The sequence below is a fragment of the Vigna unguiculata genome, chromosome 2 (genome assembly GCF_037176805.1).
Source record: "Vigna unguiculata cultivar grain cowpea cultivar isolate G323 ecotype 2 chromosome 2, ASM3717680v1, whole genome shotgun sequence".
Lineage (NCBI taxonomy): Eukaryota > Viridiplantae > Streptophyta > Magnoliopsida > Fabales > Fabaceae > Vigna > Vigna unguiculata.
In genome coordinates, this window is record NC_140793.1 from 19,828,252 (window position 1) to 19,846,277 (window position 18,026).

The 18,026-nt window shown below is 34.4% G+C and overlaps 1 protein-coding gene across 4 annotated transcripts; it reads left to right on the forward strand.

Annotated features, from left to right (window-relative positions):
* Window positions 1–278: 278 nt before the first annotated feature.
* WIT2 (WPP domain-interacting protein 2) lies at window positions 279–12,196 on the forward strand. Of its 4 annotated transcripts, XR_014992985.1 has the most exons (6): window positions 282–788; window positions 4,206–4,772; window positions 4,888–6,020; window positions 6,702–6,903; window positions 7,462–8,805; window positions 11,876–12,196. XR_014992985.1 is itself a non-coding variant. In XM_028057871.2 (5 exons), exons 2-5 carry the CDS (start codon window positions 4,232–4,234, stop codon window positions 12,050–12,052), a joined length of 2,049 nt encoding a protein of 682 aa, XP_027913672.2. In that variant the 5' UTR covers window positions 283–788; window positions 4,206–4,231; the 3' UTR covers window positions 12,053–12,196. The 4 variants fall into 4 exon arrangements, 3 of the variants coding, with proteins under 3 accessions (XP_027913674.2, XP_027913672.2, XP_027913673.2); XM_028057871.2 differs by lacking the exon at window positions 7,462–8,805 and having other exon boundaries at window positions 283–788; window positions 6,702–6,899; XM_028057872.2 differs by lacking the exon at window positions 7,462–8,805 and having other exon boundaries at window positions 286–788.
* The last annotated feature ends 5,830 nt before the right edge of the window (window positions 12,197–18,026 follow it).

The following is an 18,026-nucleotide window of genomic DNA, read 5'->3' on the forward strand; positions in this document are numbered from 1 at the left end:
AAAATAAATCTTTCAAGAAAATCTTCATCATCATTATTTAAATTTAACACAGAAAGATTTTAAAAATTCAATTAAAAAATGTTAAAATTTGAAAAGCCATAAGAAAACAATGGAGAGTTTTTAAATTTATTACAAATTTAAAAGTTAATTAAGCCCTCCATGATTTAATTAATCACACATTACATTTTCTACAAATATATCCAAGATGGAATTGAAGCATGTTATATAGCATTAGAAATAAGGATCAACATAAACAAACCAAGTTGTCTGAATTCACAGCGTGAACCGTGATAGACCCACAAAGACAAAAACACTTCAGCTTTAAGTTGGCCTTAACCATTGGTTTGTTTGTGTCTTATCTATCTAGTTGGTTGTGAGTACATCGTTGTTTTGTGTTTTCCTCAGACTCAATTATTCAAAGTCAATATTAATATGCACCCCAATTCAAGTCTTTGATTTGTCTTCCACGGATCACAACAAACAGCGCTCCCACGCACTAGGTTGACCACTCTCTCTGCTTTTTGCACTTTTGGTTCTTCCTCTTACATCGATCAACACAGGTTGGAATAGAAGGAAAGATAAAAGAGTGTATCTTTATTTATTTAGTTTTTGCGTTGGGGAATGGGAGAAGTGACCCTTATATGACGGTAATTCCGAAATGAGTGGTAGTTAAGAGGCTCAGAAAGACTATCCAGCAGAATTTTCATGTGGGCTTTTGTTAAGTCAAGTTTCTTCAATATTATCGTCGGAGCGAAGGAATAGGAAGACCCCGAAGGGTTTTGACAAAGGTGAGACTCGATTTCTTTGTTCCCACTTAAGAATTTAGTGCGACTTTGGGGCCTTATGTGCTTCATTGTTGGAAATGGGGCGGTAAGGTTCATTCTTTCCGTAGCATTTCATGTTTTGGAACGATCAAGTTAGGAGCTTTGTTGAGCATTGTCACTGGGGTGGGGGTTTGTTTCTGGAAAATTTACATTCTTAATGTGAACTGAATGTGCAGTATTATTGTGGCGATTTTGTGTTGATGTTATGATTGATGGTTTTGGGGGTTATCATGAAGGATTTGTGCTGTGTGTTGATTTTGTTAGGCTACTCTCGTTATCCTGTGATTTCTGTTATAAGATAGAAGGAATTTGGAATAGTGTTTCGGTTCTGACATTGGCTCTGTTTGAAACGAAATGAAATGTATCTTTAATTGAACTGCTATTGTGTTTAAAGTTTTCTTGCCTTGTGCTATGGATGTTTAAAGAGTGTAAAGGGGAAATATTGCGTACGCTCAATTTTTGTAATTTTAGTTGTGGTGTTTCTGTTGGTAATTATATTTTAATTAATTACAAGAGGGGAATAAGATGCTAGCTAGTAGTGAGTTGTAGAAAAAGAAACCAGGCAACCAAATTCGTTAGATGATTCTACTTTTTTTTTTACCATATATCTTCAGTGATGCCAGGAAAAGGAAAAAGGTGAGGTTAGTATAGGATGAAATGGTACATGTTTTGAGTTCTTGAAATTTATATTAAACGTAGAGGTGAATAAAAGCAACTTGTAAAGAAACAAACAACTTTAGTTGATTCTCAAAATTACTTCCATTCTAATTAAAAGAAACTCTTCTGCTACGAAGCATCTTGTACTTCACTTTTTCTCTTTTTGTACATTTCTTTGATATCTTACAGGCTTGTAAACGACATCAGTTTTTATGTATTTCCCATTGGGAAATAAAAGGGAATCACGATGATACCGATACTTTCTTTTTATGTTTTGAGTGAATAAGAGCATACAAATCCCTCATTATATGAAATTCTTCTTACCAATACTTTCCTTTTATGTTTTCAGTGAATACTGCAAATAAATGAGAGCATACAAATTCCTCACTGTACCTTTATCAAATTCTTCTTTCTGAGCCTTTTATAAATGATCAAATTAGTTTAGATTTATCAGGAATTATGTGAACTTTAGAATGAAGAAGTGGAAGAGGCTACATGTAAAAAGGAGAAATGTGTGATTGTAAAAGTGGATTAAGAAAAAGTTTACAACTCTCTGAGTTGAGATTTCCTTTGGTACATGTTAGAAAGGCTAGCCTTTTGTAGTAAATGGCTTACATGGATGGAGGGTTGTACGGAATCATCCACCATATTGATTCTAGTAAACAAGAACTCATCTAAAGAGTTCAAACCAAGTAAAGGATTAAGGCAAGGGGAGCAATGAGCATCTCTTTTGTTCTTAATTGTTGTGGAAAGGTTGGCTGGGCTGGATAGACAGGCTACTGAGAAAATTATGCTAGAAGGTTTGAAGGTGGGGAAAAATAAATTGGAAGTGACTATTTTGCATTTGCAGATGACATGTTTTGAATTAGCATTAGGCCCTATGGGTAACTTCCATAAGAGTAAGGTTGGGGAGTTGGGTATATAGACGAAGGGAAGCTAGATAGGTACTCCAAAATATTAAACTGCAAGATAATGAATGTACCCTTCACATATTTGGGAATTATTGTGGGGGGCAAAATCCTAGGAAGCAAATCTTTTGGCAGCAGGTTGTGAATAAAATCAAGAAAAGACTGTTTTGGTGTGAAGGGAGATTTGTGTCTTTTGTGAACCAAGTGTGCCTAATAAAATTTGTTATTTCAACAATTCCCTTGTACTATCTGTCCTTTTCTAAGGTTCTAGTGGAACATTCTTTGAAGCTGGGGATCAAACTTTCTTTGAGGCCGGGGATCACAAGGTAGGAATACAGCATGGATTAAAAGGGAGAACACGTATAAACCAAAGGAGGAAGGAGGGCCAGGAATTATAAACAAATAGTGCCCTGCTCGCAAAGGGGAAGTGAAGACTAGGAGTGAAAAAGCAAGGTTCGTGGAAGGAAATACTAGGCTTCAAGTATGGATAATGGACACGATTGAATGAGAGACCTAGATCAAATCATGAATTTTGGTGGAGGGAGCTATGTGATGTGTGTGGAAAGATGAGGAAGCACTTCAGTTGAGATTCCCTAGATTATATACAAACTTGAATAACAAAATGAAAAAGTTGAGGAGGTAGGAAGATGAAATGAGAGTACATGGGAGTGGTGTATGAAGTGGAGACGGGAATGGCTTGAGTGGCAAAAAGATCAAGTTGATGTGTTCATGCAAGAGATTCAAAGAATTTTAGTACATAAAGAAAGGGAGGACGTATGGATGTGGAAAAAGGAAGACAAAATCATGTTTGGTTAAGTCGACATATTCAAAATTGCAGGATAATTTTAGTGGGGAAGAGGTTGACTTATTCAACCTATTCTGGGAGATAAAGCTCTCCGTGCAACATTTTGCATGGCAGGTAATCTTAAAAAGGTGGCAACGAGAAAAAACCTTGGTAGAAGGGGCATTTTGATTAGGAATATGGCATGTGTTTTGTTATTCCTTTGCTGTAAACTTGTTAGAAATGTAAGGGATATGTGTGATAAGTGGGTAGGAGTTATCACATCATAGCCAACCAATGAATGGAACGCTTCAGGGATACCGTCTGCAGTTGTAAGGTTGTGGTGATGGAAGGATTTTTTTAGAAGGATTTTGTTTAAAATACTGTCAAACTATAAGGGTCAAAACTGTGGAAGAAACTCCATAACTTCTTTTTTAATTCTTTCTTATGTATATAAAAGTCGTATGCGGGTTGGAGCACTTCAGGTACTTCTATATCAAATATATCCTTTTTGTTGATAGAAGAAATCTGGACTATTGCGTGCTAATTACCAATCACTAACTACTGTTGCTTCACTTTATTAGTGTAAGTACTTTTGAGACATTGGCTTACACTTCGTTTGTATTGGATGACCGAGCATGAAGTAAAATAACAAAAACAAAGTAATATTATTAATTCTTTAACATATATAATTGATTATATTAAAAACTTAACCTTTAATATACATTGATAATAATAATAAAATATTTACTATAATATATGCTGTAAATATTTTATTTGTTATTCAACACGTAATTATGTATTTGAGAATGATGGACTATAAATTGTTTAGCGCAAAATTGATTTTTTTATTAATTTATTGTATTCCTCATTTCTCGTGCTTTGCCTTTGTTCTTTTACTTTGTGGTCTTGAAAGAAACAAGTCGTGAATTAACTAGCCAATTGTGGTCTATCTTTTTGTGTGTTGAATTAGTACATAGGTATGGTGGTTTTGTTCTTCTTCTACCAAAGATCTCATTTCTACCTTACTTTCAGGACAAGCTGAAGAAGTACAGACCACAATGGATGAATTTGGTAAAAAAGTTGAAGGTGACTTTTATGCTGTAGATTCAGCTTTTGGAAAACCCTACGCACTTCAGGGCTTCTCAACAAAAGAAAACGACACACAAGAAGAGTTATCCCTGCAAGCTTTAACGGAAATAGATTATCGACTAGCCTATTTTACCGAGAAGCTGGTGAACTTGCATGTGCTTTATATTTATCTATTAAGCGAGGAAAGTGATCTTGAAGCAATGGATTCAAAGAATAACTGCATCTTGGAACAATTATTTGAAAAGGCAATGACATTTGATCTATTGTCTGGCATTTTGGATTCTGAGGTAAGAGAGCTTGACAGTTTCATGGACGCTCTCCAAGAAGAAATTGTTATTGCTCGTCATAAAATATCTTCGTGCAGACATTTGACTGAGGTTTCCCTTATGATGGACAAAAAATTGTATGACTCTGAAGAGTCTGTGAAACAGTTTCAACAGCAGTTAATGGAGTTGAAAATGCAATCATCCCAGTTACAGAAAACCATGGATGCTTATAGAAATGAGAATTGTAAGTTGGAATTCTTACTAAAGTTTTTTTTTTTTTCTGACATTTATACTGAGCGTGCAGTTCTTTTCCAAGTTTGGGATGACTGTTTACCTTTCTTAGTCATCCATGTAAACAGGCGAAACGGGGAAGGCCTTGAATTTATCAGGAAATGGTCAACTTTCAGATGTGAAAGCAAAATCCAATGATCAGATGGTTGAACAACGAAGATATATTCTGCAAATGCTTGAGAAATCTCTTGCGAGGGAGCTAGACCTTGAAAGGAAGTTAGCAGAGTCAAAAGACAATGAGGACCTAAAGTTGAAACTCCGTTACACAGAACAAGTGGCATTTTATATGGAAGAAGCAGCAGAAGTAGTTTGGGGAAGATTTCTAGAGGCAGAGAATGCTGCAGAGGTGTTAATGGGGATTTCTAAAGGTATAATGGGACGTCTTCAAGTAAGTGAGTTCAATCTCAGTAGTTCTATGCAACGAGAAAATGAGTTGAGATCAACAGTTCAAAATTTGATGGAGCAAATCAAGGCTAAAGATGCTGCTTTAGATAAGCTTGAGACATGTAATATCGAGAGTACTAAGGAAAATTCTGATGTGTTGGCTTTGAGGGAAAAGGTGAAATTTCTTGAGGAGGAGAGAAAGGATTTTGAGCTTCGGATTAATAATGCGATTGCAGAGAATGAAGCATATCATGAACATCATATTGAAATGGAAAATTTTGTTGAGTCTCTGAGAGAAAACATTGACATTGCATTAAGTAGGGCTGAGAGTGCAGAAGCTAAGGTGACACAGCTAACCGAGACCAACTTGGAACTTACTGAAGAGATGAATTTTCTTAAAGGGAGTGCTAGCACTGCAGAGAAAAAGGTTGGTTCACTTGAGAAGAAACTAAGGGAATTAGATATCCAACTACAGACTGCAAAGGCATCTTCTGAAGCAAGTCAAGAACAGCAGAACATGTTATACACAGCTATATGGGATATGGAAATATTAATTGAAGAGCTGAAGTCAAAGGTTTCAAAAGCTGAAAGTAATAATGAAAGTGCTGCTGAGAAATGTTTTGTGCTATCTCAATCAAACTTAGAACTTAATAAAGAATTGGATCTCCTTAGGTCCAGAACAATATGCTTGAAAACGTCTTTGGATCAAGCTAGCCATACAAATTTTTCAAGGGCAAAAGAAATTGATACTAAAACCAAACTTATCATGGACATGGTAATGCAATTAGCTGCTGAAAGGGAGCACATCAATAACCAGGTAATGACTTAAGAAATTTGTAGGTTTTGAACTCTAATTTCAATGGTTTCTTTAAGAGAAAACTTATATTTAGGTCCTTTAAAGATACGTGTACTCAATTAGGTTTCCTACAGTTTGATTTCATCAGAGAAGTATTCAATGTCTTCATTTATCTAAGTTTGATCCTTCTGTACTTAATTCATGAAATTATATCATCTTAACTGTTATTGCTACAACCGAATGTGAAAATAAAATATTTAATGATTCAATAGTTGGAAATTATACCTGCAGAGCACAATTAAGAAAAAATGTCTATTTCAAGGATCAAAAGAGTGTTGCTGTTTCCACCCTTTGTAGTTTTTCAAGGGACATTAAAGAAAATATACCTATGCGGATAATCTACAGTGTGCCTGAATCAGAATTTCAAATCCAGATCTATTATGGTTCATGGTTGCTTATCCTGAAAGAAACAAGTGGGAGTTAGGTGATTATGACTGTGTTTGGCATAATTAGAGAATAAATCAGTATTTTTCCTTGGAACAGAATAAGAAACCGAAAAAAAGTAACATGATAATTTTGAAGTTATGATTATGTTTGTTGATTTATAATTTTTTTCCAAATAACTCTAGAATTATTATTCAACTTTTTATGAATTATACACTAACAGGGACATTAGATTTCTTATCATTGTTCTTCTTGCAGTTACTTGCTTTAAAACAGCAAAATAAACATTTGGTACTAAAGTTAAAGAATACTAAAATTGATGGATCTTTACATACATGCAACTATGGACTGAATAACAGCAACGAAGATCAAGATTCCAACATTGACTCAAGCAATGATAGCTGTGCTAAGTCCTCGGATGAGGAAGTAATAGATCACTTTAATGCCGCCTTTCAGGCAGGTACTTATTTGTCAGCCTTATCTTTTTAATTTGTAGGTATGCTTATTATGTGAAATGTAGGTGTTACATTTAAGGGTCTACTTAGGAAATTTTCTCCAAACTACTTGTAGAGAAAGAAAATAAGAAGAAAAATAAAATAAGGTTCTCTATAAGCTCTATTGTGCACTAAGTGTTAAATTTTGCCCCAGAACAATGCAAGAGCGACAAATTTAGTAAAGCATATTATATTTGTTGTTAGTCGGATATTAAATGCAATATTAAAAGTTGTTGGTATGATATTAAATGTATTAGTAAAAGTTGTTAGAAGACTCTAGAAATATCTAATAATTATTACTTTAGGGTTTGGGTTCTCTATATATCAAAGTTGATGTACTGTTTCAAATAAATTAAAAAAAAATAAGAATCTTCTTTTTTTTCAAATTAATCCTTTTAAGTTGGTATCAGAGCTCCTGATCTAAGAGCCTTGCTTCTGCATTTCTTCTTTTCCATCTTAGTTAAAGTTTTCGTTAGTATTGCCTGAAGTGCTGCCATTTCTTTTAATAAATTGGTTACATGAAGTGCTCCCAAGTTGTGGTTTTGTCACTACTGCTGCCCCCATCTGCTGCCACCCACGGGAGCTGTCATGGGAGCCATTGTTGGAGCTTTCGCCAGGGCTATAACTGCTATATCACTGCTGCCACCGTCACTGCTACTGAATAACTGCTGTCATCATCGCTGCTGCATCACCACTGCTGTTGCTGTCATCACGCTGCTGCCATCACAGTCGTTATCGTGGTGCTGCCATCACAACTTCTGTCACCGATGTATTTCTGCTGCCATCACTGGAGCTTTCTGTCTTACCTTTTATTTTCATTTAGGAGAGGACTAAGGAATTCCTATTATTTAATTTTGGCATGGCGTCTCCCTAAGCAATGCCAATCTTCTGCACTTGCCTGATGACTGCCACCTTAATGATCGGAATTATCTCTAATGGGCTCAATTTATCATATGTACCTGAAAGGGAACATGTAGACTCAATGATATTGAAGGAAAGTCCATTTCCCTGGATGATCCTAATTTTCAAATTTGGGATAATGATGACTCACCAGTCATTACATGCTTATGGGGATCCATGACTACATAAATTAGTAGAAACTATATGTTCTACTCCAATGCCCGTGAAATTTGGGAGGACCTTGCAGCTACTTATTCTGTGCGACAAGACATCTCTAGATGTTATGAGTTAGAAACCAAGATCTTTGGTGCCAAGCTGAGAACTCTCTATTTCATAATATTATGGAATGTTGAAGGGTATGTGGATTGAGTTGGACCAATATCAAAATTTGAAGCTTGAGAATAGCAAAGATGCTATCACACTTGCTCAGTTTGTTGAACAATCTCGGATATTTAACTTCTTATTAGGATTGAATCCTGAATATGACCCTATTAGGGCTCAAATGCTTGGAAAGGAAAAACTTCAGTTGAGATTAGAACAAAAATCTTCTTTATTATCTGAGGTGAGGAGGCTCGTCAAATAGTCATGATGAATGAGCCCTCCATTGAAGGAGCTGACATGTTCTCCGAATAGACTTCCAAACTCAGGACTTCAAATCTTGCAAATATGAAACTTAGCTTAAAAGGTAAGGAAAGTGTTCTCATTGTAAGAAATCTGGACACATCAAGGACACTTGCTTCAAGCTACATGAAAGGAGAAAGTTCTCAATTGTCCAGTGGAACTAAAAGAACAACCCTCTAGGAAAGCTTATTAGGTATCTTTAGATTCTGAAAATTCTAGCAAAATACCTTTTTCCTCTTCACCTGAGGAAACAATGCTTGCACTACATGCCAAGATTGAACATATAAAATCTCTTATGGAGTCTCTAAGTAAGCTACCTTCTGGTATTTGCTCTCTAATCATGACCGGTAAAATTCTAATTCTTCTCTTAATGTTTCTAAAACTTTATGAAAGGATTCTTGGGTTTTGGACTTTGGTGCAATAGACCATATGACCCCTCATTCATATCTTTTAACATCATATGTTTCTCTTTTTGATAACCACATGGTTGTTGACATTGGGACTCATATCCCTATAAATGGAAGTGGAAATGTTTCTATTTTACCATCCCTTAGCCTTAAAGATTTCCATTATGTTTCCAAACTATCTTATAACCTTATTTTCTCATGACCTAAATTGTTCTATAACCTTCTTTCCCACTCACTATGTTTTTTAGGATCTTGCCACGGGAAAGACGATTGGAGTTGTTAAGGAATAGGGAGGGTTGTATTGCTTTAACAACTTGAAAACTTAGAAAAGTATCGGCAAGCAAACACCTACCTCTTGTTTCCAGTCTTGCACTACTTTTGAATCTTCTTAAATTTGGCTTCTCCACCGTCGTGTAGGACATCGGTCCTTTTTTGTTTTAAAGTCTATGTACCGTTGTCTAGGACATCCGTCCTTTTTTGTTTTGAAGTCTGTGTTCCCTTCCTTGTTTACCAAAGAGTCTGTTAAGTCATTTAAATGTCATGTATGTCAATTTGCAAAGCACCATCGTGTCACTTATCCTTCTAATAATACAAAGAGTGTTCATCCTTTTGATTTGGTTCATTTTGATGTTTGGGAGCTTGTATCAAGATCTAGTATATATGGTGTTAAATGGTTTGTCACTTTTATTGATGATTGTACCCGAATTACATGAATTTTTCCTCATGATAAAAACACAATTTGGGAAGTCGATTAAATGCTTGCATTCTGATAATGGAAGGGAATATGTAAATCATGACATGTCTACATTCCTTTTCGAGAATGGTGTTGTTCATGAATTCATATGTGGTGGACATACCACAACAAAATGGCGTTGCTGAGAGAAAAAATAGGCATCTTCTTGAGGTGACACAGACACTTCTTTTCCAAGTGTATGTCCCTAAATCTTATTGGGGAGAGATTGTCCTCACTGTTGCCTATCTTATTAACCGGTTACCCTCTCGAGTTCTAGATGGTCTGAGTTCCATTGAGTCCATGCCTTCTCTCCATTTGTTCCTTGTCTTTCTAGTCTTCATAGTTAGGTGTTTGGATGTGTTGTGTTTGTCCATCTTCATTGTCAATTCCGTGGAATGTTAGATCCTAAAGCTGTTGAATGTATATTCATTGGTTATGCATCTAATAAAAAAGGATATCATTGTAACCATCCTCCAAGTTGAAAGCTTTTTACCTCCATGGATGTTATTTTTTATGAAACTAAATCTTTTTACATGTATCCTCAAGTTCAAGGGAAGAGTTCTTTTGAAGCCGAGTCTTTTGAATCTCTTGAGTCATCTTTTGTACCCTTCATACAGGAACCATCTCATTCTGATACTACTCTGGTACTCCTTTGGCAAGGGAAAGAACAACACAACAACCAAAAATACCAAAGTGTATAGCAAAATTAATTCCTCCAAACTTGCAAGAATCTATGAGTAACAAAAATAAAAAGTGACAACAATAATCACAAAAGCAGACATCGATATTTTGACACGTGAAAACCCTCTCAATGTGAGAAGTAAAAGTCCACATTCACAAGTCATTCAATCAAACTAAAATCAAATACAGATACGAGAAAGTCAAATTAAAAGCATAAGCAAGTGCCTACAAGCAACCAATACATCAAAACAATAACACTTCCAAATTTTAAGAACAAAGAAAGAAAAACCTAAATACAAGAAATGTGGTAGTTAACATATCATTGTTACATTAACTTTTTGTTCTATGCGCTAGTTATTATTTTGATGACGTACTCTGGTTGGTCATATACAAAATATATGATTATTTACTAGTATGTTGTTGATACATAAGTGTACTTTTAACTGCATATGAAAAATGTGGTAAATGAAAAGAAGAATGTTATTTTTTTAGAAGTTTAATTAGTCAGATGGTACTCACTTTTGTACAGACGTGTCAGTTTGGTACTTGCTTTTAAGAATATGTCAGTCGAGTCTCAACTTTTGAAAAATTGTTTCAATTAGGTCCCTTTCAGAAAAAAATTATTAACGTCGTTAACTTTATTCATAACTTTTACTCTAAATTTTAATATAAATATAAATATTTAATTTTGTAAGTCATTTTAAATATCAATATCGTTAACAATGTTAATAATTTATTTATTTTGTCTGAAAGGGACCTAATTGAGATATTTTTTCAAAAGTTGGGACTTAATTGACACCTTTTTAAAAGTGGGTACTAAACTGACACATCCAAACAAAAGTAGGTACCATCCGACTAATTAAATCTTTTGTATATGATGGGAATACAGAAATAAACTGGTCATTGTTCAAACTGCGCGTCTCAGTAGATTTTGTCTTTTATATACTCTTTATTATATTTAAATAGTTATTGGGTAAAACCACCTTACACTTGAAGAGTTCATGAATCATGTTATAAACTGTCTCTAGGTTTATATGGTTTTCACTAAAGCCTGTTTTTGAACTTGGAGGATCAGACAATTGGATGATGAAAACATCACACTCTGATCTTCCTGCGCATCTCTGTAGATTTTATCCCATTTATCGTTTCATTCTATTTAACACCAAGCATCACTGTTATTAAGAGAATATAGTGTATGTAATAACAATGTACCTTGTCTATTTCTTGTAATTCATCTTTCCTTTTTTGAACATGATTACGTTCTTCCTGAATACTACCATGAAAAGAGTCTACAGAACCCTGCTTTCCCTTCTCAAGCCTTTTCTGTTTGCCATGCTAATAACAGAACTTATTTTAGAATTTGAAATTATATGTCTAGAACCAAAATGCCCAACATGTATCCAGAACCAATTGGTTTCTTTCAATCTTACACTTTCTACCATCATTTTACTGGATGGATTTTTACATACTGCTTTGGAAACATTACAATGTGAAGAAGTTCACCTTGCATTGATAGAGTAAAAAGCTAATTTACAGGTACAAACTTAATTTTTCTCAGATCCTAAAGTCTTTTCCTATTTTGGTTTCAACTATTAGGTGGATGAAGAAATTGCAAGCTCAAAAACTCGAGTCGCATCATCTATTTCGGCAGATAAGCTTGCAAGCTGCAGAAAATTGACATTTCTTTCAGTAGCATTTTTTGTCCCGCTGGTTTCTGTGTTAGCCATCTGGTTGTTGGACAAAGGAAACATTTTGATTCCCAAAAGCTTATGATTGCCAAGTTATGAACGCTATAGAAAATTTGTGCTTGTGTAGTTGGGCTTCCCTCAAGTCCTAGAACGTCTTTATGTTGTTATCTTACTTGCTGTAAATTAATATTACAATTAAATTGAAGGTTATTCTATCATTAGTGCTTAACAGATCTAGAGTTTGTCTTTCATAAAGGTGCAAATTATGAAGATATATTCTTCCCTATGCACATTTTCCAAAGTACAAAATATCTAAACTACTGAATCCTGCGAAACCTACAATAAACCTATTTTAAATAAAAGTTTTTCATCTACATCCATTATCATTTTATTTTTCCAAATGTACAAATATTTTTCTTAAGAGACTTTCAGTCTTATTTTGTTCTTCTGACAGAAACGGTTGTAATTTACTTTAACTTATTTGAAAAAATATTAGTCGAAATATTATAAATGTAATTTAATAATAAATTAATATCAATGATTTAGAAGATTAAGTAAATAAAGAAATTATGACTTAATTTTGATTTTAACTTTTAAATTATTATCTAGAATTTGTTTTTATTTGAACATTGATAATGTTTGGTCTTTCTCTATTAATAATACAATTCAAGGTAGCACAAAATGCAAGTTTTTCCATCAACCACAAAAAGCAAAATACACAGAATTAACTCAAAATAGAAAGTTCAAACACTCTATTTTTTTTGACAAGTGGCAACGTCTGGTGATGACACGTGTTAACGCATTTTCTAAACCCTAATTCTTTCACACTCAACTCTTCTCTCACTCTCTGTCGTCACCATCTGCAGCCTCCATTTTTTCACTTTTCTCTCACCCACACCCTACGCTGCCTCACTGAAATCGTCCATAATCATCACTGAAAATCTAACCTTATGTTACTCTCCGATCATCAACGAAACCCTCCATATTCATCACTGAAACCCTACCGTTCTCTTACTCCACGATCATCTGAAACCCTAACCTTTTGTTACGCTCCGATCATCAACGAAACCCTACCCTAACCTTCTGTTAATAGATTTGATTATGGCTTTACTAACAAAGAAAATTATCGGAGAAGTCTTCAAGTCCAAAGATTAGGTTTTGGTTTTGCCTTCACCGTTTACCCTTTAAGTTTTTTCTATCATCATTTTTGTTTATGATTTGGTTTTGCCTTCACCATTTTTTGGTACGCCTTCAGTAAACAGATTGACGAAGAACTTTCCATGGTTTTTTATTTTTCATGATTTCATATTTTTTAGGGTTTATTTCTAGCTTTTTCAGATTCATATACAGGATGCAAGTTCAAAGAAGATATAAAGGCATTCATAATATGTTAGTCTCCGATCATCAACAAAACCCTGTACGAAATGTGTACACTGTATTTTCTGATTTCCATCATATTCGACCACTACTTCGTAAGGTTTTGGTGTTTTTTGTTTACATGATTATTTTTGTCTTTTTTCTATCTTCGTTGTTGTTTATGATTTGGTTATGATTTCACTAACAAAGATGATCGGAGAAGTCGTCAAGTCCAAAGATCAGGTTTTGATTATGCTTTCACAGTTTACTTCTTTTATGTTTTCTTTATCTTTATTTGCTTTTTGCCTTTTGCTTTTTGGGTACGCCTTCAGTGAGCAGAATGACGAAGAACATTGCTATACAGGATGATTTCACATTTTGAGTGATTATTTCACATTTCTTTAACTTTATTCTCATCACCATATTCATGATTTCAAATTTTTTTACCTAATTTGTAGGTTTTCAAGATTGATATACAGGATGCAAGGTCGAAGAAGATACCTTAATGTGAAATCACGTTTACCCTTTCTGTCTCAAACACATCACAAAATTATGCACAAAATGACAGTGATGAGTTTAGTCTGAAGTTGGAACTCATTGGAACTCATTGAGTTCTGTTTAAATGCATTCATATTCATAATTTTCATTAATTTTTTTGTGTTTTAGGAAATTGATATTTTTAAATTATGTTACACAGAATTCCATTATCCATTCTCAGGCGAGTATTCCATTATCAATTTTCAGGCGAGTATTCCATTATCCACGTACATGTGTGCATAATCTGATATTTTTTTCATCTTCTTCCATTATTTTTCTTATTGTTGTATTGTTGATTCAAAGATATCATTTTAATTTTGTTTCAATTCATTATGTTCATCTTTTATTGTCCTGAAATTAATTTCTTTTTCACATTCATGGTTGGTGGTTGCTGATGTTATTGTATTGTATCAGAAGTAATTGTATTAATTTTTAAGTAGTTTTAAAATGTTCTTACTTTTTGTGATCTTAGTTTTTCTGGAAATCCAGGTTATGCACTTAAATCCACACAATTTTATTTTTATATGTTTGATTTTCATATTGCTTCTGATTTTTTTAAAAGGACTTACTCAGATTTGTTGATTAGAACCCAAGGTGGATTTGTTGTATCAGGCAGTGTTGGAATTCAAGGCAAAGCAAGTAATGTTTTTTATGCAAAAGAGAGAATGTTGGCTGCAATTTTATGTAAAAAAGATGGCCAGCTGCTATGCTCATGCTCATGCTTGACGAGCTCAAAGCAAGAACAAAAGTTGTTGTCCATGGGATTGGATATGAGAACTAATAATGTAGAAGATTTGAAAAACATAAATTAAATGAGTATGTATTTGCTTGACATTGAATTAGACAAAATATGTCCATGCTATCATTGTACCCAACAATAACATTAATTGTCATTTAATTTAATTTTACTACAAATACATCAAACTGTATATATGTCTAAAAAAGTAAATATCACTTCTTCATATCTGTTAGATTTTTTTCTAAATCTCTTTCTATCACGATAAAAAGCAAATACTTTGACAATCTCTATAATTTATGTTGGAAATATAATTTGTTTATTAATTTAAAATAATTATATTTTAATTATTTTATTCAACCTTTTAATTTATTTCTAACCTTATTATTCTTTTATTTTATGTAGCTTTTCCCATATTTTATGTTGGAGTCCTCAGTTAACTAAAACAGTAAAAAATGTACATGACAATATCAGGTGACTTCTTTCCTTTATCTTCTTATGTGATATAAAAAAGCTACATGACTGCATCATGTCACTTCTTTCCTTTTTCGGCTTTCTGTTCTCTTCATACTTTTGTTTTTCTTCTTTCCTTTTTCTTCTATGTTGTTTTCATATTTCCTTTTGTTTAAACCTTCAAACAAGATTTTTATTTCAAATCATATTTTTATTTCCTTTTTCAAATTATCTTTCATTATTTTGCAAGCATTTAAATGTTCAACAACTTTTATTTTTCTTCTGCTCTCTGCCATATTTTCCTTTTATTCCACAACAAAAAATGGATTTTTAGTAGATCAAAACAAAATTAGACCACATAAAAAAAAACAATTATTTTGCCCCCTTAATTGTTAGTCCTATTTTATTTATTATTGAATTATTATGTTTGCATCTATAGGAGAAATAAATAATTATTATCAAGGACATATCTTCCTTACGGTTGAATAAGACCATGACCTCCTAAATATTTCATTCATATATATAATGATATATTTTTATTGTTTTAAAATATGAGTATCTAAACTTAAATAATTATTAAATTTAAAAATCTAATAATATTTATAATGATTTAGTCTATTTACTTGTGTAAGCCCCATTTTTCTACTCTAAAGAGGTTTGGGCCTCGTCTTTTCGTGGGTCCAAGGCCAACCCATTAGGGGACCTCCAGAAATCCTCCACTCAGCCCCATTTACTTCTCATTCTGCCTCCCACTTCTCAAACAACTCAGTCTCACTTGGTCTCATTTTCAAAAATTGTTCCCTTTCTCCCTCCCTTTTCTGAAGCAAGAACTGTGTTAGGGTTTCAATCACATTCTTCTACGAGCTAGCAAAGCTCATTATACCTCCAAGTAAGTTGAGCCCTAAACTTCCTTGTCTTTTCTTTCCCTTTCCAGTTTGGGTACGTTAGTTTGGTTTAGGGTTCATCCTCATACCCTTCTTTTGTTTTGGTATCCACATTTCAACTCACTAATTGATTCCTGGGTTATGGTGCTTCTCTGTTAGGTGTTTGCCTTCGTTTGCTAGCATTTGTCTAGGTAAGGAATGTAAGACCCTTGAAATTTAATTAATTAAATAATTAATTAATTAATAAATGCGGATAGTGGGAGTCTTTATGGCATTAAATGTTGATAAAGGTGGTGTGGAAAAGTATTAGCTTAAGTGGTTAAGGGTACTTAGTTGTGTCGAAAGGACTTGGGTTTGAGTCTTATGTATGCCAATTATGTGTTATTTAATTATTATTATTTTAATAATATGATTGAACATGTTGAATGATGGCATAATTATTGAATTATATTAGTTAGCAAGAAACATGAATTGGCTTGATGGTTTAGCATTAACTTGACATTGGCATGGTTGTGGGTTTAAGCCTTGGAGAGCCCAAATTAAACTTTATTTTTGCTATTTTTAGTTTTGGCATGAATTTGAAGGGTTAAAGGAAACCCTAGCAGAGCCAAGAGTGGCTGAAAAACAGAAGGTATTAGGCAATTGAATGGTAATTAACATTACCATTAAGTCTCATTTGCGTTTTTGACATTTAACCATCATTAAGACTCCATTATAAGGCCAATTAGTGGTAAGAAAGAGGGTTTTGTTGGTTGCCATTGGAGAGGGTATTGTGAGGAGCAAAAATTCAGAGAGAAACGAGTGTTCTGGTGTGAAGGGGGAGCTGAATTGGGAGAGTAAGCCAAGGGGAGACCATTGGTGATCAAAGGAAACTCTCAAGTATCCATCCTAAGCAAGGAAACCAAGTTAGGGGAGTTTAATTTTGTGTGTTGTATGCCATTTATATGATTTCGTGCTATTCTGGATGAATGGGCTGTGTATTTTGGAGTTGCGTTGAATTCTGTCGCGTTTCTGGAAATTTCCAGAAGCCGCTTGGTGGCGTTGAAGGACCGCCAGGCGACTCATGCCTCCAGAACCCATTTCTGGGTTTTCTTCTATGCATCGCCTGGTGACTAGGTGCTGTCCGCCAGGCAACACGATCTGGCTTGCCCAGTTCTCTCGGGTTTTTGATGTTCCAACGATGTTGGGACGTTTGGAGTTGGTTTCTATGATGTGTGTATGATTGGTATGTTGTGTGATTATCTGTAATTGCTTAATTGGTGGAAGATTGTATGAACCTGCATATGAATTTGGTATTTAGGGTTCATGTTGGGATTGTGGATGAATAACATAGATGACATTTAAGAGTGGTGCATTGTTTGCGTGGAATTGATGATAACATGATTATATTATGAACCCTGGATGTGGTGTGCATGCGAAATTACGCCAGTTTGAAGGTGAACATTGAAACCATGGGGTTGCGAGTCACACTGGATGCGGGAGGAATCTGACAGAACCCAGATGGTCACGCACCACCTGGCGGCACCAGGACTACTGCCAGGCGACACGTTAGAACAGAGGCATTTTAAATGGCGCTGTGACTTACGTTCTTGGGGTTATGGCTCGAGGGTTCTTATTCATGAAATGGGATAGTTGTTCAAGGACATATGAAAATTGAACATATTATGGAATTGAGTGCTAGAGTGTATAAGGATGAGTCTTATGAAGTTGAATGCATGAAAGAATCGAGGGATTATGTATCTGAATCTGGTAAATTGCGAAATGGGTAATGTAATTATGTATTCTTGGAATATTGATTTACAAAGGGAGTTAACACGTGCCAATGGGAAAAAGGAATAAATCCTAGATTACTTGCATTATATTTAAGTATAGGTATGGTTTGGATTGTAGAATTATGAATTATAATGCTTGGTAAATGTTGTTATGGGAGTATTATTGAGGTCTGTTTAAACATGATTGCATGATAGTCTGTGTATAAGTGGTATAGGGGTCCAATAAGGGTTGTTATATGCCAAAAACCATTAGCACTGCGCTACTGGTATGGCGCCTGGCGGCGTGGGGTGAGCTGCCAAGCGGAAGACATCTAAAACAGT